Source organism: Phallusia mammillata, chromosome 1 (assembly GCF_965637545.1).
Source record: "Phallusia mammillata chromosome 1, kaPhaMamm4.hap1.1, whole genome shotgun sequence".
NCBI classification, from domain to species: Eukaryota; Metazoa; Chordata; class Ascidiacea; order Phlebobranchia; family Ascidiidae; genus Phallusia; species Phallusia mammillata.
Window position 1 is genome coordinate 10,372,751 of NC_137252.1, and position 17,243 is coordinate 10,389,993.

The window sequence follows — 17,243 nt, forward strand, 5'->3', positions numbered from 1 at the left end:
CAAAAATCTTCCTCATCACCATTTCATCTTCCAAAACACCATTCAAACCTGAATTTTTATTAACAAACTATACAGCATCTGAAAGGTATTCAAAATATCTTTCGTTTGGTGTAAGTCTCATGCACGAGCAAAGATGTTAAAAGGATACAAGAGTGGGATCAATTCACAAAAGTCTTCCTCATCACCCTTTCAACCTTTACAACTCCACTCAAAGCTCTATTTTATTAACCAACTATACATCATCTGAAAGGTATTTAAAATATCTTTCGTTTGATGCAAATCTCATTGAAACGTAAAATGGCTAATCAAAGGTTTATTTCTCGTTAACCATTCATCGTTTGTCAGACCTCTGAACCCTTAACTGACTTTTATTTACAAAAGGTACATTTATGCGTTGGAATGTACTGACCACGACTGCATTTTGTTGGAAACCGGACATCGTAATATTTTTGTATACTTAAACAAACGAGATGTCAGAGGAGGCCTGTTGCGAGCTTGTATGGCATAGTAACGGTTTGCGTGATTATTTGAGGACTTTATCCCATACGTTTGCAGATGATACGGTATATACGGTATAACAAGTAATAGCGAAAGCGAAAAAAATGACAAACCAACTCAACACACAATCAACGAATATTAATCCTTGCTGCGCTCATCAACGATATATACTCCTTTTGCTTAAAAGTATTCACTTGCTGCGGTTGTTCCATTCCTCTTTCGAAACATCTAAGCACAATGGTATGAGATAATTTTGGTGAATTTATTTTATAACTGAAAATATTTGTACTTACCCTTTCTGCTGTCCTAAAGTCAACATTGTGGATGACCGAAATAGAAATAATTGCCGCCTCTGACAGCAGCACAAAAAACACCAAGTCCATTGTTTTCTTATGATTAGGTTCATCTTCAAAGTTTCTGCAATGAAAGTAATCTAATTAACAGTAAATTACGCAATAAATTGCCAATTCTTACTTTATGAGAGTTTTTGCGAGTTTGGACAGGTAGTCACATACTTCTTTGAGGTCTTTTTCGTTACCGAAAAATACAGGCTCGTATGAAAGAGGTTTGAAAGTGCACCTCAGTGATCGTTTTGGCCATCGAGCCCAGAACCTATTCATTCTAACAAACCAAAAAGGAGGTAAATAAAGAAAGAACATTTTAAGCAGATAAACGTGTGCAAACCTTAAAGACGATTGTGTTCCATTGACAACATCCGCAAGATATTGATTATAATCTCCATTCAAAATATGCCTCTTAATGTTCTTTGTTTCACAAGAACGACAAATGTACTTCGAAGGAAGGGTTTTGTCGTTTTCCCCTACACATACTGTGTGGTACCACCTTCGGCAAACATCCTCACAGAAAATCATTTTGTCGCTAAGAGGTTTGTTGCAGTTTGTTGCAGCACATTGAGACCAATCCTCAACAAATAACTTAAAAACCGCCCCAGTCAAAAAATGCAATGTAGATTTCCATCCAGTTGGCGGTTGATATAAAACAGAAAATTCTCCAAACACTGCTGTGTTAGGAAGGGGTTTGTCGGACGTTGAAAGCTTGGTACACACATCAGCATGTTTGTCGACGTTTTGGGATTTAAAAGACAGAAGGTGTCGTTCTATCCACTTTCTTAGGGTGGCGGATCGATTTGTTTTGTACAACTTTTTTTCCCCTGTGCACAACTTGTATGCATTCAAACATACAATCAATCCACAATCAAAAGAATTTCCTGCTTCATTGAATCATTGGGAACAAAAACCTTCCATTCTTGATTATCTAAGGGTATGTTTGCTTGGGCGTGTACAAGTGAAATAAAATTCATAATTGGTTTAAGGAATCGGGTTTGAAAACCATTCATTGAATCTAAACAAACGACATGTTTCGATGTGATCATGATAATTATCAAAATCCAGTGCACACCACTGCAATTGACTGGGAAAATCCATAGATCTGTTTTCAATGGCATCATGTTGCTTAGCCATTTTGCGAACCCCATTCCTTGACATCCATTACAAAGCCAAGTATAAAAATGGCAAGGAAAACTAAGTACTTTTGCGTTGTTTTCTGTCAAAAATGTAGTTCTTGAACAATACGATAAAAAATCATCTATGAATACATCGTCCAGCCATTCACCAGGTGCCAAACATGCGTACTTTGTTTTCTTTTTGCGAAGGATTGTACGTTTAGAAGAAACCTCCGTCCCGGCTATAGATTTGCTGCACGCAACTTCTGATGATTTGTCGGTGGGTTGCGTTAGCATAACCTCTGCAACAGTGCTCTCAGGATGATCAGAAACTAGAGATTTCTTTGAAGGATTTTCTACATCACAATCGGACATAGCAATATCGCATGTTACTTCTGACGATTTTTCGTTGGATTCCATTAACATTATCTTTGAATCTGGAGCAGGTGAAAAGCTTGTGACAAAACTTCTTGGTCTTTTTCGTCCCGATCTTGTACGTCCTCTTTTTTCTGATCTAAGTTTGGTTAGACTGTACTTCTTTGCAAAACAGGTATCAGTCTGACCCAACGCCAGTTTGCATGCTTTGATGTGACTGCATTTATGTTTAGCGATGCAGGAACATTTTTCTGTGGGAAAAAGCACAACATTGTAAAGTTTTCCTTGCAATCCTTTAATAAGAAAACATTTTTTTTCTGGGTGAAAGGTTATTCTTCCTTCCGATAGAAAATATGAGGCAAGACCATGAATCGTTGTAGAAATCTGTTGTTTTTTATCGACACGCCCAGCGATAATTTCAGAAATCTCAGAAACCTTGCTAAACGTATCACTTGGGAACAAAACTTCGGTTGCTGACATCTTTTTTGTTTTGTCTTTTAAAGTCCAGTCTCCTGCATCACAATATGCCCGTAGTATTTCTTTGTGAAGAAACTGCTGGAGCATATAAATTGCCAGTAATATGCTGTCCACTCTCATTTCAGAATGAGGCAACAGTTTCTTCAACTGCGCATTGAAGCTCTCCGATATATTTGTGGTTACACCTTCACCACCAGAACAAAGTTGTTTTGCATTCAATGCCCATTGTGCATTTGCACGTAGATCGCACAAAACGTTATTTGCCACGTACTTTAAAAAAACGGGAGACCACTTTTGTTGCAAATCTTCATACATTGTGCTAAACTCTTTTTCCGTTTTGCTATTCAGCAAAGACCGAATATGTGAAACATACACCACGCGGTCATCTTTGGTTCCAGCCTTCTTTTCTACCCAAAATCGAATATCACGCAGTATATGGTTCCAACACAGAAAATGGTCCCACTCCGACATTTCCTTTTTAATGGCGTTGGTGATGGCCCTCTCTCTGTCTGTAACAATTTTAACCCCTTGTTTTTGCATCTGAGGAAAAAACCTTTTCAATGTCGAAAAAAACAGCTCATGGTTGGCTTCTTCCTTTGTGTCATGGAGAAGAAACGCCAACGGCATTATTGGCTCCTCTTTAAAATTTGTGTTTTTACCAACCAAGATACTTACATAAAAGTCTCCACAGTTGAACGTAGTGTCATAAGAAAGATAGGAACCATTTGTAACTTTTAGGCACCTAAAAAACTCGTTTATCAAAAAAGAATTTGCTAGGCACATTGTGAATCTTGGAAGCAAGCGAAAATCTAAAACAAAGTCATCCAGCGTCAGACCTGTAAGATTCGCAGCGTATAGATCATCGTGCGAAACTTGTTGCTTCCTGGCCTCATTTTTGAACTTGTTACGGATTTGTTCTGAACTTCTTGGCCACATTGATGGACAACCATGTTCTGTTTCGTTAACAAGCTCCCTGTATAATATATTCGGTTTTTTGGTGGATTTTTTTTAGGACATTTTCTAAGGTTGAAGGAAATGTCCTGGTATGCATTTTATCCACGTCATTTTTTCGGTTACCGTGGGAATATTTTTTTACCTTGCTTTCATCACCGAAGTAATGTACAAGAACATGAAAAACTGTTTCTGAAACGTTAAGTAAACGATACGACCGTCGAAAGAAACCATCGCCACCTTTTAGACAATAAAATCTTTTACGAATCACAGGATTCTTAACAGGTACTTTTTTGGTTGCGATGCATACCCATGGAATTGTGTCTGTCCAACCTGCAACAAGTGTGGACATCATAAGTTGTACTTAATTGCCTACTTTAATTATTACCTCAACATGGCACAAAAGTTACGTTAGTGATATCCGATTTACATTAAAAAATGACAGTAAATTTGGTTTTGGCATGCTAAAGTAGTTACACACGTAATGCAATAAATAACGACCTTAGGTTGTGTTTTGGTTGGTGGTGGAAGTTTTTCCACGTCATCTTGGAGGTAACTTTTTGTCTCTATCGTTCCATCTAATGCAAAGTTTAATGTTTATTAACCTGACCGTTTCCCAATAACAACGCAAGATAACTTACTTGCTTGAATTGTAGTTATAAGTGCGTTGATTTTTTCTTGATTTCGTTTGGTCAGGTACGACAAATTTCGACGATTAGTTAAATTGTTGGTCTTGTGCATTAGCAGGCATAAATCACCCCATTTACAGTCTTTTTTAGTGAAAGGTACCACCCATTCTTCACCGGGATAATTAAGTTGTTCCAAACAACTGGCTAATTTCTCAAAATCAGTTGATTTTTTGCTTGGCATGTTTAATTGATATGTGTTTTTTTTTCAGTAGTATTAACAGCAGCTGTTGCTATCCAAAATACATTACAAAAGCGTTTATTGGCACCAGCATAGTATACACCAGGCCTGTCCGCACTGTGACAAGTTCTTAAGTAAACTTTCATTTGTTCGAAACATGTTTTAAATTACCCCACAAAAGGCCGATTAAATTATCTACAACTGTTAATCATATGTAACAGTTAAATGTTGTATACCCTAAAACTGCTTTTGACAATCATATCTAATAGGATATCTCTGGTTCTCATCTACCAAAGCCAGGAAATTTAAAAACTTTTTTGTTAACAAACTTTACATCATATGATTTATTAAATCTTCTAATCTTCAAAGTATTCAACTGATCGGATTCAGTACTAAAGCGGTTGCATTTTGCAACCAGCACTTTTTATATTACGTCATAAATCCCAAATAATCGATTCTGATGACTAACAATGAGCTTTTTGGAGAAAGACGGTTCAATCGGGTTTCCGTAGAAAGTTGGGGTTCCATGCATAACTTTAACGGGTCCGGTGCTCATTCGTGGCAAGGATTTCTACAGCAATAATTGCGTGTATAATATGGTTACATTACCTCGAATGGCGAAACAATTTCGAACAGACCTTTCATGAAACCTGTGCATTTTCATAAGTTGCAGAAATTCACCAGCAAGCGTTCGAATCCCACCTTGGGTCTCCGGAACGAAATACCGAAATTATAAACATTTAAAATAGGATAAGAGTCAATGCATTGGAGGACGCCTTGCAACAGCATTATTCATTTTCACAAGGTTCTATCCGGAAATCGATGGACCTCACGGTTCTTACATCAGGAAATGTCATTGTACTTATAACGAGGACATGTTTTACACTTACCTTTATGGAGTTGCCACAGGTAATAATTACTCTGTATCGTTAGCAAACACAGCGGTTCACTGCACTGTGGTAGAGGCGATGAAGCAGTGCATTGACCAGACCGAAATTTTCTGCCCGACATTTCCTACAAACGGCCTTACATTGACAATTCTGATTTGCTAAATTGCTATCCATTAAAGTCTGAACATTTCTTTTTTAAACGTTAAACATGTCGTGTGCTCGTTCGATGCTTATAATTTTGCAACAATAAAACACCTCAAGGAAACGTCCGTCAACAAGCACTTTCTAGGCGGCAAGCCAGGTAGCGATATTTTTGTCGATTCTTAACGGTAAGGCAAAAATGATGCGGCAATTAAACGAGTGAAATGAAGATCCAAGAAGCCTTGGGCAACTGCAAAAGAAGGCGATCATGTTAAATCTTCTTACCAACATTGTCTTCAGTATCATTGGCAGAGCAAAGACTGTTGAGCAGGGCAATCTCTTTAGTGATATTCTATCGCTGTATGACCACTTCGGCTGCCACAGGTCAATGAATAATATAACCAACAGCTTCATCAATCGGATGTTCAAAACTGTGGCGCGTCTGAACTGCAAGGACTCTGAGATATACGTGGCTTCACGTAGAATGTGCAATGCACAATACGTCGGAAAACTTTTCCAACCGTTGGGACGGCCACAGATAGGCATGGAAAACTTACCTTTACAACGCAAACGACGACAGAACGACATTAGCTCACCATTACGCCATCTCACACACATCTGTATTTGACAAAGATCCTAAAATCGAAAAAAAGTTTTTTGTGCAATTTGTCTAAAAGCTCCCGCCCCGGCTAAACAAAATCGGTGCTGGTATTAACATCAACAAACTGGTTCTTCCTAGGTTGAAATAAAATCTAACCCAACTCATGCATATTGTGGTTGATTTTTTTTTATAGTTTTACCTCGCAGTCACAAATCTCATATTACGCCTTATTGCTTTTTCTTGCGTTGTTTTTATCCGAGGAAAAAATGATGCCCTGCTGTCATTCTCCCGAATGGCGCAGTTTTTTTTACGAAAGTGGTTTGCAAAGCAAGATTTCACGCAGTTGTACTAGAGTTGTTGTAGTTTTATTACCATTTTACCGATTTTCAGCCCAATATTTTTTAACAGGCAAATGTTTTAAGAATACGGGTTTCTCCTGGTTTTGGTGCTTGTATATAACTTACAGACATTGATAAAGCTATTAAAGCAAAATTGTGTATCGCAAAATCTTAAGGACGATGACTTAAAGTCTTTCATGAAGTTAAGTTAACAAAAGCTCTAAAGATGTTATTTTGAACACATTTGCTTCATTTCAAATCTGGATTTTTGATTTATCTTACACTTTAGAGCTTTTTCTTACACTTTTTATCTTACACCAACTTTTTGTTTGGACATGAGACTTATGTAGCGAAATTTTATTTGCTTCTTGGTTTTTGTCACCGTCACTTATTGTTTTCATTCTTTTTCGTGTTGGCACCTTAATTACGTTTTTGTGTTGTGGCACCCTCCCCGCTTCCCTTTAGGAGTAATTGGTTTCCAAAGCGTTGAATGCGCCGGAATGCGTCTTACTGTTCCGCATGCCTTAAATAGCGCGTCGCTAGTCGATGTTATGGCTTTTTCTCTGGGCGTTGTGAAACTTGGTGGTGTTGGTGTTAGTATTGGTGGTGGGTTGCCACGTGCCCGGTGTAACGTACGTCGTTTGTTCTAAATATAAGTCCGCGCCAATAATCTAGACCAGGGAGTATTTGGCTTCAGTGGTGAGCCGTTATTGCAGGGTATTATTGTTCTGGCTTGGTGAATGAGATCGATTTATCAGGCCTGCCGAAATCATTCGGTAACACTTATAGGGAACGAAAGATATTTAAAGTATCTTTCAGATAATGTACAGTTTGTTAATAAAAAAAAGAGGTTTGAGTGGTGTTTTGGAGGATGAAATGGTGATGAGGAACACTTTTGAGAATTAATCCCACTCTTGCACCATCTTAACATCTTTGCTCGTAAAAAAGAGTTGCTTCAAAAGAAAGATATTTTAAATACCTTTCAGATGATGTATAGCTTGTTAATAAAAGTAGGGGTTTGAGTGGTGTTTTGGAAGATGAAATGGTGATGAGGAAGATTTTTGAGAATTGATCACACTCTGGCACCATCTTAACATCTTTGCTCGTACATGAGACCAATATCAGACGAAATATGTTTAAAATACCTTTCAGGTGATGTATAGTTTGTTAATAAAAATAGAGGTTTGAATGGTGTTTTGGAAGATGAAATGGTGATGAGGAAGACTTTTGTGAATTGATCCCACTCTTACACCCTCTTAACATCTATGCTCGTACATGAGACTTACATCAAACGAGAGATATTTTAAATACCTTTCAGATGATGTCTAGTTTGTTAATAAAAATAGAGGTTTAAATGGTGTTTTGGAAGGTGAAATGGTGATGAGGAAGACTTTTGTGAATTGATCACACTCTTGCATCCTTTTAACATCTTTGCTCGTAAAAAAGAGTTGCTTTAAACGAAAGATATTTTAAATACCTTTCAGATGATGTATAGCTTGTTAATAAAAGTAGGAGTTTGAATGGTGTTTTGGAGGATAAACTGGTGATGAGGAAGACTTTTGAGAATTGATCCCACTGTTGCACCATCTCAACATCTTTGCTCTTACACGAGACTTACATCAAACGAGAGATATTTTAAATACCTTTCAGATGCTGTATAGTTTGTTAATAAAAATAGAGGTTTGAATGGTGTTTTGGAGGATGAAATGGTGATGAGGAAGATTTTTGTGGATTGATCCCACTCTTGCACCCTTTTAACATCTTTGCTCCTACATGAGACTTGCATCAAACGAGAGATATTTTAAATACCTTTCAGGTGATGTATAGTTTGTTAATAAAAATATAGGTTTAAATAGTGTTTAGGAAAATGAAATGGTGATGAGGAAGACTTTTGTGAATTGATCTCACTCTTACACCCTCTTAACATCTATGCTCGTACATGAGATCTACATCAAACGAAATATATTTTAAATACCTTTCAGATGATGTATAGTTTGTTAATAGAAATAGAGGTTTCAGTGGTGTTTTGGAGGATGAAATGGTGATGAGGAAGATTTTTGTGGATTGATCCCACTCTTGCACCCTTTTAACATCTTTGCTCGTACATGAGACTTACATCAAACGAGAGATATTTTAAATACCTTTCAGATGATGTATAGTTTGTTAATAAAAATAGAAGTTTCAGTGGTGTTTTGGAGGATGAAATGGTGATGAGGAAGACTTTTGTGAATTGATCCCACTCTTACACCCTCTTAACATCTTTGCATGTCCATAAGACATACATCAAACGAAAGATATTTGATGATAGAAATGGAGGTATAGGTGGTTTTTTCTAAGTCGGATCATTGATGAGGAGGAATTTTTTTCAGTTTCCCTGCGTTTTTGCTGTCTTAACATCTTTGCTCGTGTATGAAACTTACACCAAATGAAAGATATTTTAAATACCTTTAAGTTGACGTGTAGTTTGTTTTCTAACAAAGAGTTTGATAGGATTTACAAGGGGTTAATGGGTGTAAAATTCATCATGCTCCCATTCCTGTTCCGGGAGGATGGGGACTTGGGATTTTTTTTAACTGATGGTTTTAAGGTATTTTTAAACGAAAATCATGTTTTTACGTTTAAATAATGATTTTTTTGTTTTTAAAAATAGCACATATCCTCAGCGCTACAAGGCGCCACTGGTCCAAGTTTTTCGCTGGTCTGGTCTGGTCTACCTTTTACCCATTGCCGTCTTTTTTCTTACGATTTTGACGCATTCTCTCGTATTTGCGTCAGGCTTTAGCAGGCGTTTGCGAGGACACTTCGTAATACCAAATGCATTACCGAGTTCCTCGCTCGTTAACTCCTCGCTAAAGATTTTTTTACCGAGCTCGGTAAGTTAGCGAGCGAGGAAGTGTTCATAATGCCGCCCCTGTTCTTGCAGTGTCAGTAACAACGCAGAATTCGAGTATTTACAAAATCCGAGGAATTTATTTTTTTATTTCGACTTGCTTTACGCTTGAACGGATGAACGGATGAGATCTGACTCAGAACACTGAGTATTTATTGCCAATAGAGTTATTACGAAGACGAGGTTGTCGCCTTATGTAAAGTATCGACCCTATTACAACGATCAGGTTCGAAACATCGTTGTGGAATTCCTGAAGAAAAGCATCAAGCCCAATGATGAAGGAAAGTTCGACTTGTTGGTGGATGTTGGGTGCGGAAGTGGACAAGCAACTAAGTTGTTCGCTCCTCTGTTTAAAAAGGTTTGTTTTAGCGGTTATCCTCAGGCCTTTCGTTTGTAGGGCTGAAAGACATGTGTTTGTTGTGTTTAACCTTCAACCAACCAAACACGAAATTGCTCAAGTCACGTCCCGTATTAAATCATTGGTGTCTTGTTGCACCACTAAACATTACATTTTTAAACAGGTCCTAGCCTCTGACGTCAGCGAAAATCAAATCCAACATGCACGTCAACATAATCAGTTAGACCACGTGGCTTACAACATCGGCGCTGCAGAGAAACAACCAACAGTTGCAGATGGCAGCGTAGACCTCCTAATCAGCGCGGAAGCTGCCCATTGGTTTGATCATGACAAATTCTACACTGAAGTGTTTCGGGTGCTCAAGCCCGGAGGCGTGGTAGCGCTTATAGGATACGATTCGGCAATTTTTGTCCCAAAAATTTTTAGCGGTGACCTACAAACGGAAAAGCACGAACAGCGAAAAATCGCAGCTGAGATGTTGGGAGCAACGATGCAAGAACGGGACAGCGGTTACAGAAGTCTCTACGTGCGTTATCAGGATTTTCTTGAATTGCTGCCCACAAACGATAAGAAAAGAAATGATGAAGTAGTGATCCGCTACGAATGGAAAAAGCAAGAGGTTGAAGGATACCTACGGTCCCTGGATCTTGTTGACAACTACGTGCAGAAAAAATACAAAGAGGCTTCATTAAGAGGCGAGGAGATAACCAATGAATACAAGAGCCAGGTTAATCCGGTTCCAATCTTCACCAACAAGTTGGCAAAACGCTTTGGCTTTACTGGTGTTGATGATCCGAAATTTTTGGTTGATGCAGTTTTCGAAATTTTTGTGGTCATGGGACGAAAGACTGAGTGTGTTTGATTTGCTTGGGTATATTGTCTTACCTAGTGAAAGTAGGAAAAACCACAAAAAAGTATACATGAGTCCGCGAACTTTTCGTATGCTTTTAATATTTGTACACAACATCTTAAATATAGATTATATGTACAATGCAATATAATAAAACATTTATGCTGCCTTTAACCTGATGTGCAATGTTTGAAGGACTTTCTTGCAACTTGGTTTAGTGAAACAGAAACGAAGAAATTCAAACTTCGGTATAAAATAATGCACATAACATACATAAACCAATTTAACAATTTGATATCAAAGCCCCACCTTTATCCCATGAGTATTACTGACTGAATACATAAGGCAAACATAGTGTTTTCCCATCATCACATATTTTTTTTTCAATACACATCTGATGTGGTAATGCAATTATACCAACAATAAGACCCACATGAACCAGATTTGACACATAATCAAACACAGGTTTGACACATAAAGTTCAGAACCAACTACATCTCATAAGATATCCAAAACTTGTTAGAAAAATGCTTATCACAGCTATTGATACTCTTCATCCTTTTTTAAGTGACCACAATAAAAAAGACACTAGCAATATTACTGGATTGGTAATGTTTTATCAATTCCTTGACCCCTCTTAACTGATCTTTTCCACCATGAAGTTCAATCATACCCCGTGGTCAAAAGTTGCCCATTCTAAAGGTGGGTTGAGCTTTTAATACCCTAAAGAGCAGAGATTTGCCTTTGGATGCGCTCTTGGTTTTCATGATCAAGTTTTCTCATTCGAAACATCACTGCAGTGGCGGTAATGATACTCATGAAAATCATGCCAACTTCGAACTTCCAAAATGTGACCATTTCCATGTGCTTGTCTCTCGGACATCTGCACAAACAAAAGATACACATTTTCGAAAAGTGTTTCAACATCAGTAATTTAACACCACAATAACTGCAGACCAAGTGCCAGCAATTCAGTCTGAATATTACAAAAAATATCAGAATTGTCATTTTTCAAAACAAAACTACAGTTAATAACTTACTAATATTTATAGGAAATAGTGTTATAAAAATATAAACCTTTTGATTGCAAATCCAGAGTTTGCACACTTGATTTCTTCTATGTATCCAGTATGTTTGCATTCTTGATGTATTACAAGTTCATGTGAGTTACATGGATGACATTTTTCAACGATTTCATACTTCTCATCTTGCCAGCATAAACCACCAGCTACAAAACAGGTTCATTAAAATCAGAACAACAACAAAATTTAAAACACAATACCAACACAAAACATAATGTTTTAATTGCAAAACAAACGTAACTGTCAGTTAAGTCATATACGCACATATATTTTCTTCGGTGTTTTTAACATCTTCTCCTGCTGGTAGAGTTGGAAAAACCATTACAAGCACAATAACGTACTTAACCAAAACCAAAATCATGATTTGACACACCTATATTGGTAACCTAGAAAAAGGAAAAGACTGTTTTCCATTCGACAATCATACAGAACCAACAAATTAGTGGCGTAACCAACAAATCATGATAAAAAACATTAATCAACATTCAACAACACATACTCTGATACACATCAAACAAAAAACTCCCAGCAGCCAGCAGAGCTATTGTGACTTGTGAGTTGTGACGTCATCGTCATCAGCTCTGTGTCAAACTAATAAGAGAACGTTAATTTCACGAAAGTTTTATTTGTTTGCTTTCATACCAAATATATCACCCGATCCGTCTGGAAGTCCCCGATTAAAATCGGCTGTGTTACGCAGAATAATGCGTTTCTTATCGGGCGGGATTAGAATCTTTAGAACCTGTGTTATAACACGGGTGGCACTAAATACCGCATGTGACCGCATGTGACCGCATGTGATTCCTCTTAAAATACACCTTGTTATGTGAAATGTAACAATTCCAGCCCCATTAGGGGTAAAATAGACCAGATTCTAGATTGATTTTAATTTCAAACCTTCACCCAACCCTAATAGCTCTAACCGTCAGCGCTTTCAAAAGTCCGCAAAATTATTTTTTGGTAAAAGCATATTTAAGTCCTTCACAGATTCCTGCCGTGTGATAACATGCGGTCACATGCGGTATACCATGCGGTCCCATGCGGCCACATGAGGTCACATGCGGTCACATGCGGTCGCATGCGGCCCCATACAGTATTTAGTACCACCGTTATAACACAGCCCGATTGCGGACGGTTTTATCGGTAATGGCAGTGGAGCATTAAATTTGTTTTTTGTTGGCAAATATTATTTTTGCTGTGATAATAATCGCAGGTAAATTGGGTTTTATATCAAAATGGCAGTTAATTGTAAAACAGCAAGACAAAAACAAATGCATTCTAAGCTGTAAAATGAATATGTTAAACACTAAAATGAGCCAAGAATCAAGATTGAAGTACCTGATTGGCATCAAGGTTCTGGCAATGAAGCAATGCAAAGAGACCTTTCAGTGAGAAGAATTTCAAGTTCTTACCTTTATATGAAGCAAAGTGAGGACCAGCACACTGTCATATGAGGGCTTGTAGATTGGATTTGAATTGAAATGATTCACAGTAGGTGGCTGCCTTGTTACTGCCTTTCTAAACTCAACTCTTTCTGTATTTCTGGCTGATGTTATTTTGAATTTTAGCACAGTTAAAAAACCCAATATTGAATATTAACTCTGTTTTATAACACTTAGACTGCTTATTGGTGACTAAACTCAAGCCTCTTTTGTTTACCCATGATTGTCAAGTCAAATGAACATACACTTTATCTTTATTTTTTTATTGCAGTTCACCATCTGGAAAAATGCTTAAAGCTCGAAAAAATCAACAGAAACATTCCATATCAAAAAATTGAAGAAACTCTTTCATTGCGGAAGAATTTTGTCGACAAAAACAGCTCTCTCTTAAAGTGTCAGCAAAATCATTGATGTATACAACCTGTTACTTGCCTCACAGGAGAAAATTGTATGTCGAGATATGAACCACATACTTTAGTTTTACATGAATCAAATCGGAATATGTGTTATTTCTTTTCCATTGTTCTATCTGCCTGCAAGTTTATTTATTAGTTCTTATACCCAAATTAAGAATTTGTATTCAAACATTTGTAGGCGTTGATATTATTTTACCTCCATGGTGATTATGGTCTCATGTAAATTCTGAGAATGTTTTGCACTCTGATGTAGAATCGGACAGTGAAGTGATTCATCAGACATAAATCGAGAACCTCTAGTTTTGACCAGTAGTCTGCATGATAGCATGTTGTAACAATTGGGTGGTTCAACCTCATTTTTCACATGATATCCGGTTTAATTTTCTTGATAATTCAGCAAATCATTACATTTTCAGCTGTACAATATTGTTTCACCTTTTCGTTTTATTTTAGTCTGTTTACTTAAAGATCCTTGTTTAGTATGTACTATGTACTTGTAAATGCAGGTTTTAACTGACCAATCAACCAATTGCTGTGAATGTAATTATTTATTCTCTTCCCATTTATTTCTGCTTTCATATAACTATGGGACTCAACTTGAAAATGTTGAAGTGTGGAAATTGGGTTCATAAGGTGCTTTTTCCATCAATAAAGTTTTGTCCTCACTGTGCATTTGGTGTTTCATCATTTTCATTAGTACAGGCTTTAACGTGTTTGAGACCACTAACGGCTTGAGGTATATGTAAACGGTTTTTACACGCCAACTCTAAACAACATTCAGTAAACGCTTGCAAAATATCGTTAAAATCTGATGATAACCTCGTAAATGAGAGGCGTACACCATAAGCGAATACATGACATAACCGCTTTAAAAATGATTTTTGAGCTGTCGAATTATGTAGCCTATAAAAGCTCCAGATGACAAACGGTTTAAGGTAAACGCAAACGGCTTTTACAGGTCAACTCTAAAATACATCCAGTAAAGGCATACAAAATATCGTTTAAATCTGATCATAACCTCGTAAATGAGAGGCGTGCATCATAAGCGAATGCAGGGCGTGACCGCTTTAAATATGATTTTGCGCTGTCGAATTATGTAGCCTATAGAAGCTCCAGATGACAAACGGTTAAAGATAAACACAAACGGTTTTCACAGGTCAACTCTAAAATACATCCAGTAAAGGCATATAAAATATCGTTTAAATCTGATCATAACCTCGTAAATGAGAGGCGTGCATCATAAGCGAATACAGGGCGTGACCGCTTTAAATGTGATTTTGCGCTGGCGAATTATGTAGCCTATAGAAGCTCCAGATTTTAAACGGTTAAAGATAAACACAAACGGTTTTCACAGGTCAACTCTAAAATACATCCAGTAAAGGCATACAAAATGTCGTTTAAATCTGATCATAACCTCGTAAATGAGAGGCGTGCATCATAAGCGAACCCAGGGCATGACCGCTGTAAAATGATTTTTGCGCGGTCTACCCATATAGCATGTACAGGCTCCAGATTTTAAACGGTTTAAAGTTATTATCACATTTAAACGATGTTTTGTATGCGTTTACAAGCTGTATTTTGGAGTTGACCTGTGAAAACCGTTTGTGTTTATCTTTAACCGTTTAAAATCTGGATCTTGTATAGGCTACATTGGTCGACTGCCCAAAAATCATTTTTGAAGCGGTCATGCCCTGCGTTCGCTTATGATGCACGCCTCTCATTTACGAGGTTATGATCAGATTCAAACGACATTTTGTATGCCTTTACTGGATGTATTTTAGAGTTGACCTGTGAAAACCGTTTGTGTTTATCTTTAACCGTATAACATCTGGAGCTTGTATACAGTGGCGGCTCGTGCCTAAAATTTGTGGGGGTGCTGCCCCCACAAATTTTAGCCTCTACTGAACATATATAAGTTGGCAATATATTGAAAAGCTACATTTCTAGTTTTCTAGCCACTTGTTTTGTGCAAGTAATACAAATCTTAATTAGCAACTCCATTGTGACGTAATTTTTGTTACGCAATAATGTACACGAGTGTAAACAGCAGACGGCATCATTTGCGTATTTTGTTTACTTGCACAGCGACGGGCCAAACACAATAACGTTCAGTAATAATGTGAAAAACAAAAACACACGTGGCACAGCTTCGAAACGAAGCGGTTGTAAATACGGTAAAACACAACAGAAATATAGAAAAAAAATCGATATAAATGAGTCGAAAAAGGTCGAAGTATTTCAGTTCGACAACAAAAATTGACATGTTTCATTTAAGTAAATTTAGTCACAGTCAGCGTTTTCAACATATTCTATGACACTTCACAGATTATTGTCACACAAAAAAACTAGCCATACAGCTTTTTATTGGTATCATAACTAACAAATTTAATAACCACATTACATTGGTTTCAGAACTTGTTCATTTAAACATCTTTCTTGAATTTTTGTGTGCAGACTATTGATTGTATTTTAGTTTCTTAGCTGCTATAATTGCTGCTTGCTGTCAAATAGCTTAACATTCATTTTTTAAGTGCAAAACGCCTTCAAGCTTTAAAATTTACAACACTCTCACTTAAATTTAAACCATATTATTAAATCTTGTGGTTCCTTTTTCCAACCAAAATGAATCATGAAGTTATAGTTTGGGCATGATAATTGATAGCTTCTTCCTTAATCCCAAATGATAACTAAGAAACTGTTTTTCTATTTACTACTATAGCACTGCAAGTGCAAGTCTTTGGGAAATATTGGTGTTCCTCAGAAAAATTGGCATCTTTTTCAGTGTTAAAAAGAACTGTTTTGCCTTTGAAAGAATCATGGAAACAGCAAAAAGGATTTTTCATCCTAGTAATTTAACTTGTCAAAACATCATCTCTAGATTAATTATTTTCAAAGTAATCATGAACATCAGATCTACAGAAACATTTTCATTTGAGTAACTAGCTTTTCTTTGTCAACAATAGGATGTGCTTGGTGTCACTATTATCTTGTCTGTAGAATGTTCATTCTTAAGAAACACTTCCTGTGAAGCAATTTAGCAGCTACTGTTCAGACAAACAGTACATGTCCATTATATCAATACACATGACTGCAATTGGTTGCAAATACTGTCAACATGGTGTGTTAAGAAAGCCACACTTTAAATTGTCTTCACTCTTTTTTTTTGTCTTCATTTCAAAATTCCTGTTGCTAGCAGTTGTTTGTTCTGCATTTGATATTGCCTGAATTTCAGTGAGGCATTTAACTTCACAGTCACAAATTTAATTTTTCTTTGGTAGCATTAGGAACTAAAACTGAGTATTTCTTGTTGTTGCTTATTCCTGCATGACATTGGAGTAGCAGACGTTTTGTCCCATACTTTCATAAATCTTTTTAATTCAGTTATTTATTATAAAGGTTAATTGTGACTTTTAAAGGTGTTAGATGACCTTTTTTTCTTTTTCAAGGTGTTAGATACACTTATTTAATTCAATGATAACTGTAAAAACTGAAACCCACTTGCAGTCATCTTAAAAAGTCACGACTAACAGTCAAACAATAAATTTAATGATAGCAAAATAATTATTTAACTACACTCACTGTCGAACTTAAAAACACAGCACACG

The 17,243-nt window shown here is 36.8% G+C and overlaps 3 protein-coding genes and 1 long non-coding RNA gene across 4 annotated transcripts; 2 read left to right on the forward strand and 2 right to left on the reverse strand.

The window, feature by feature from the left end:
* Nucleotides 1-539: 539 nt before the first annotated feature.
* Nucleotides 540-1,370, reverse strand: LOC145228562 (PWWP domain-containing DNA repair factor 3B-like). The gene is made up of 4 exons (XM_080093693.1): nucleotides 1,183-1,370; nucleotides 973-1,119; nucleotides 792-915; nucleotides 540-726 (listed from the first exon to the last, which is right to left on the reverse strand). Exons 1-4 carry the CDS (start codon nucleotides 1,368-1,370, stop codon nucleotides 679-681), a joined length of 507 nt encoding a protein of 168 aa, XP_079949819.1. The 3' UTR covers nucleotides 540-678.
* Nucleotides 1,371-5,929: 4,559 nt separating this feature from the next.
* On the forward strand, nucleotides 5,930-10,931 carry LOC145228629 (uncharacterized). The gene is made up of 3 exons (XM_080093814.1): nucleotides 5,930-6,281; nucleotides 9,640-9,848; nucleotides 10,012-10,931. The coding sequence occupies exons 1-3, from the start codon at nucleotides 5,930-5,932 to the stop codon at nucleotides 10,708-10,710; spliced, it is 1,260 nt and encodes a 419-aa protein (XP_079949940.1). The 3' UTR covers nucleotides 10,711-10,931.
* On the reverse strand, nucleotides 10,766-12,457 carry LOC145204885 (uncharacterized). The gene is made up of 3 exons (XM_080077499.1): nucleotides 12,045-12,457; nucleotides 11,776-11,926; nucleotides 10,766-11,581 (listed from the first exon to the last, which is right to left on the reverse strand). The coding sequence occupies exons 1-3, from the start codon at nucleotides 12,139-12,141 to the stop codon at nucleotides 11,422-11,424; spliced, it is 408 nt and encodes a 135-aa protein (XP_079933625.1). The 5' UTR covers nucleotides 12,142-12,457; the 3' UTR covers nucleotides 10,766-11,421.
* Nucleotides 12,458-12,474: 17 nt separating this feature from the next.
* LOC145204894 (uncharacterized) lies at nucleotides 12,475-14,308 on the forward strand. Its single transcript, XR_013853548.1, has 3 exons — nucleotides 12,475-12,538; nucleotides 12,901-13,271; nucleotides 13,494-14,308. It is a non-coding gene; the product is annotated as an uncharacterized LOC145204894 (long non-coding RNA).
* The last annotated feature ends 2,935 nt before the right edge of the window (nucleotides 14,309-17,243 follow it).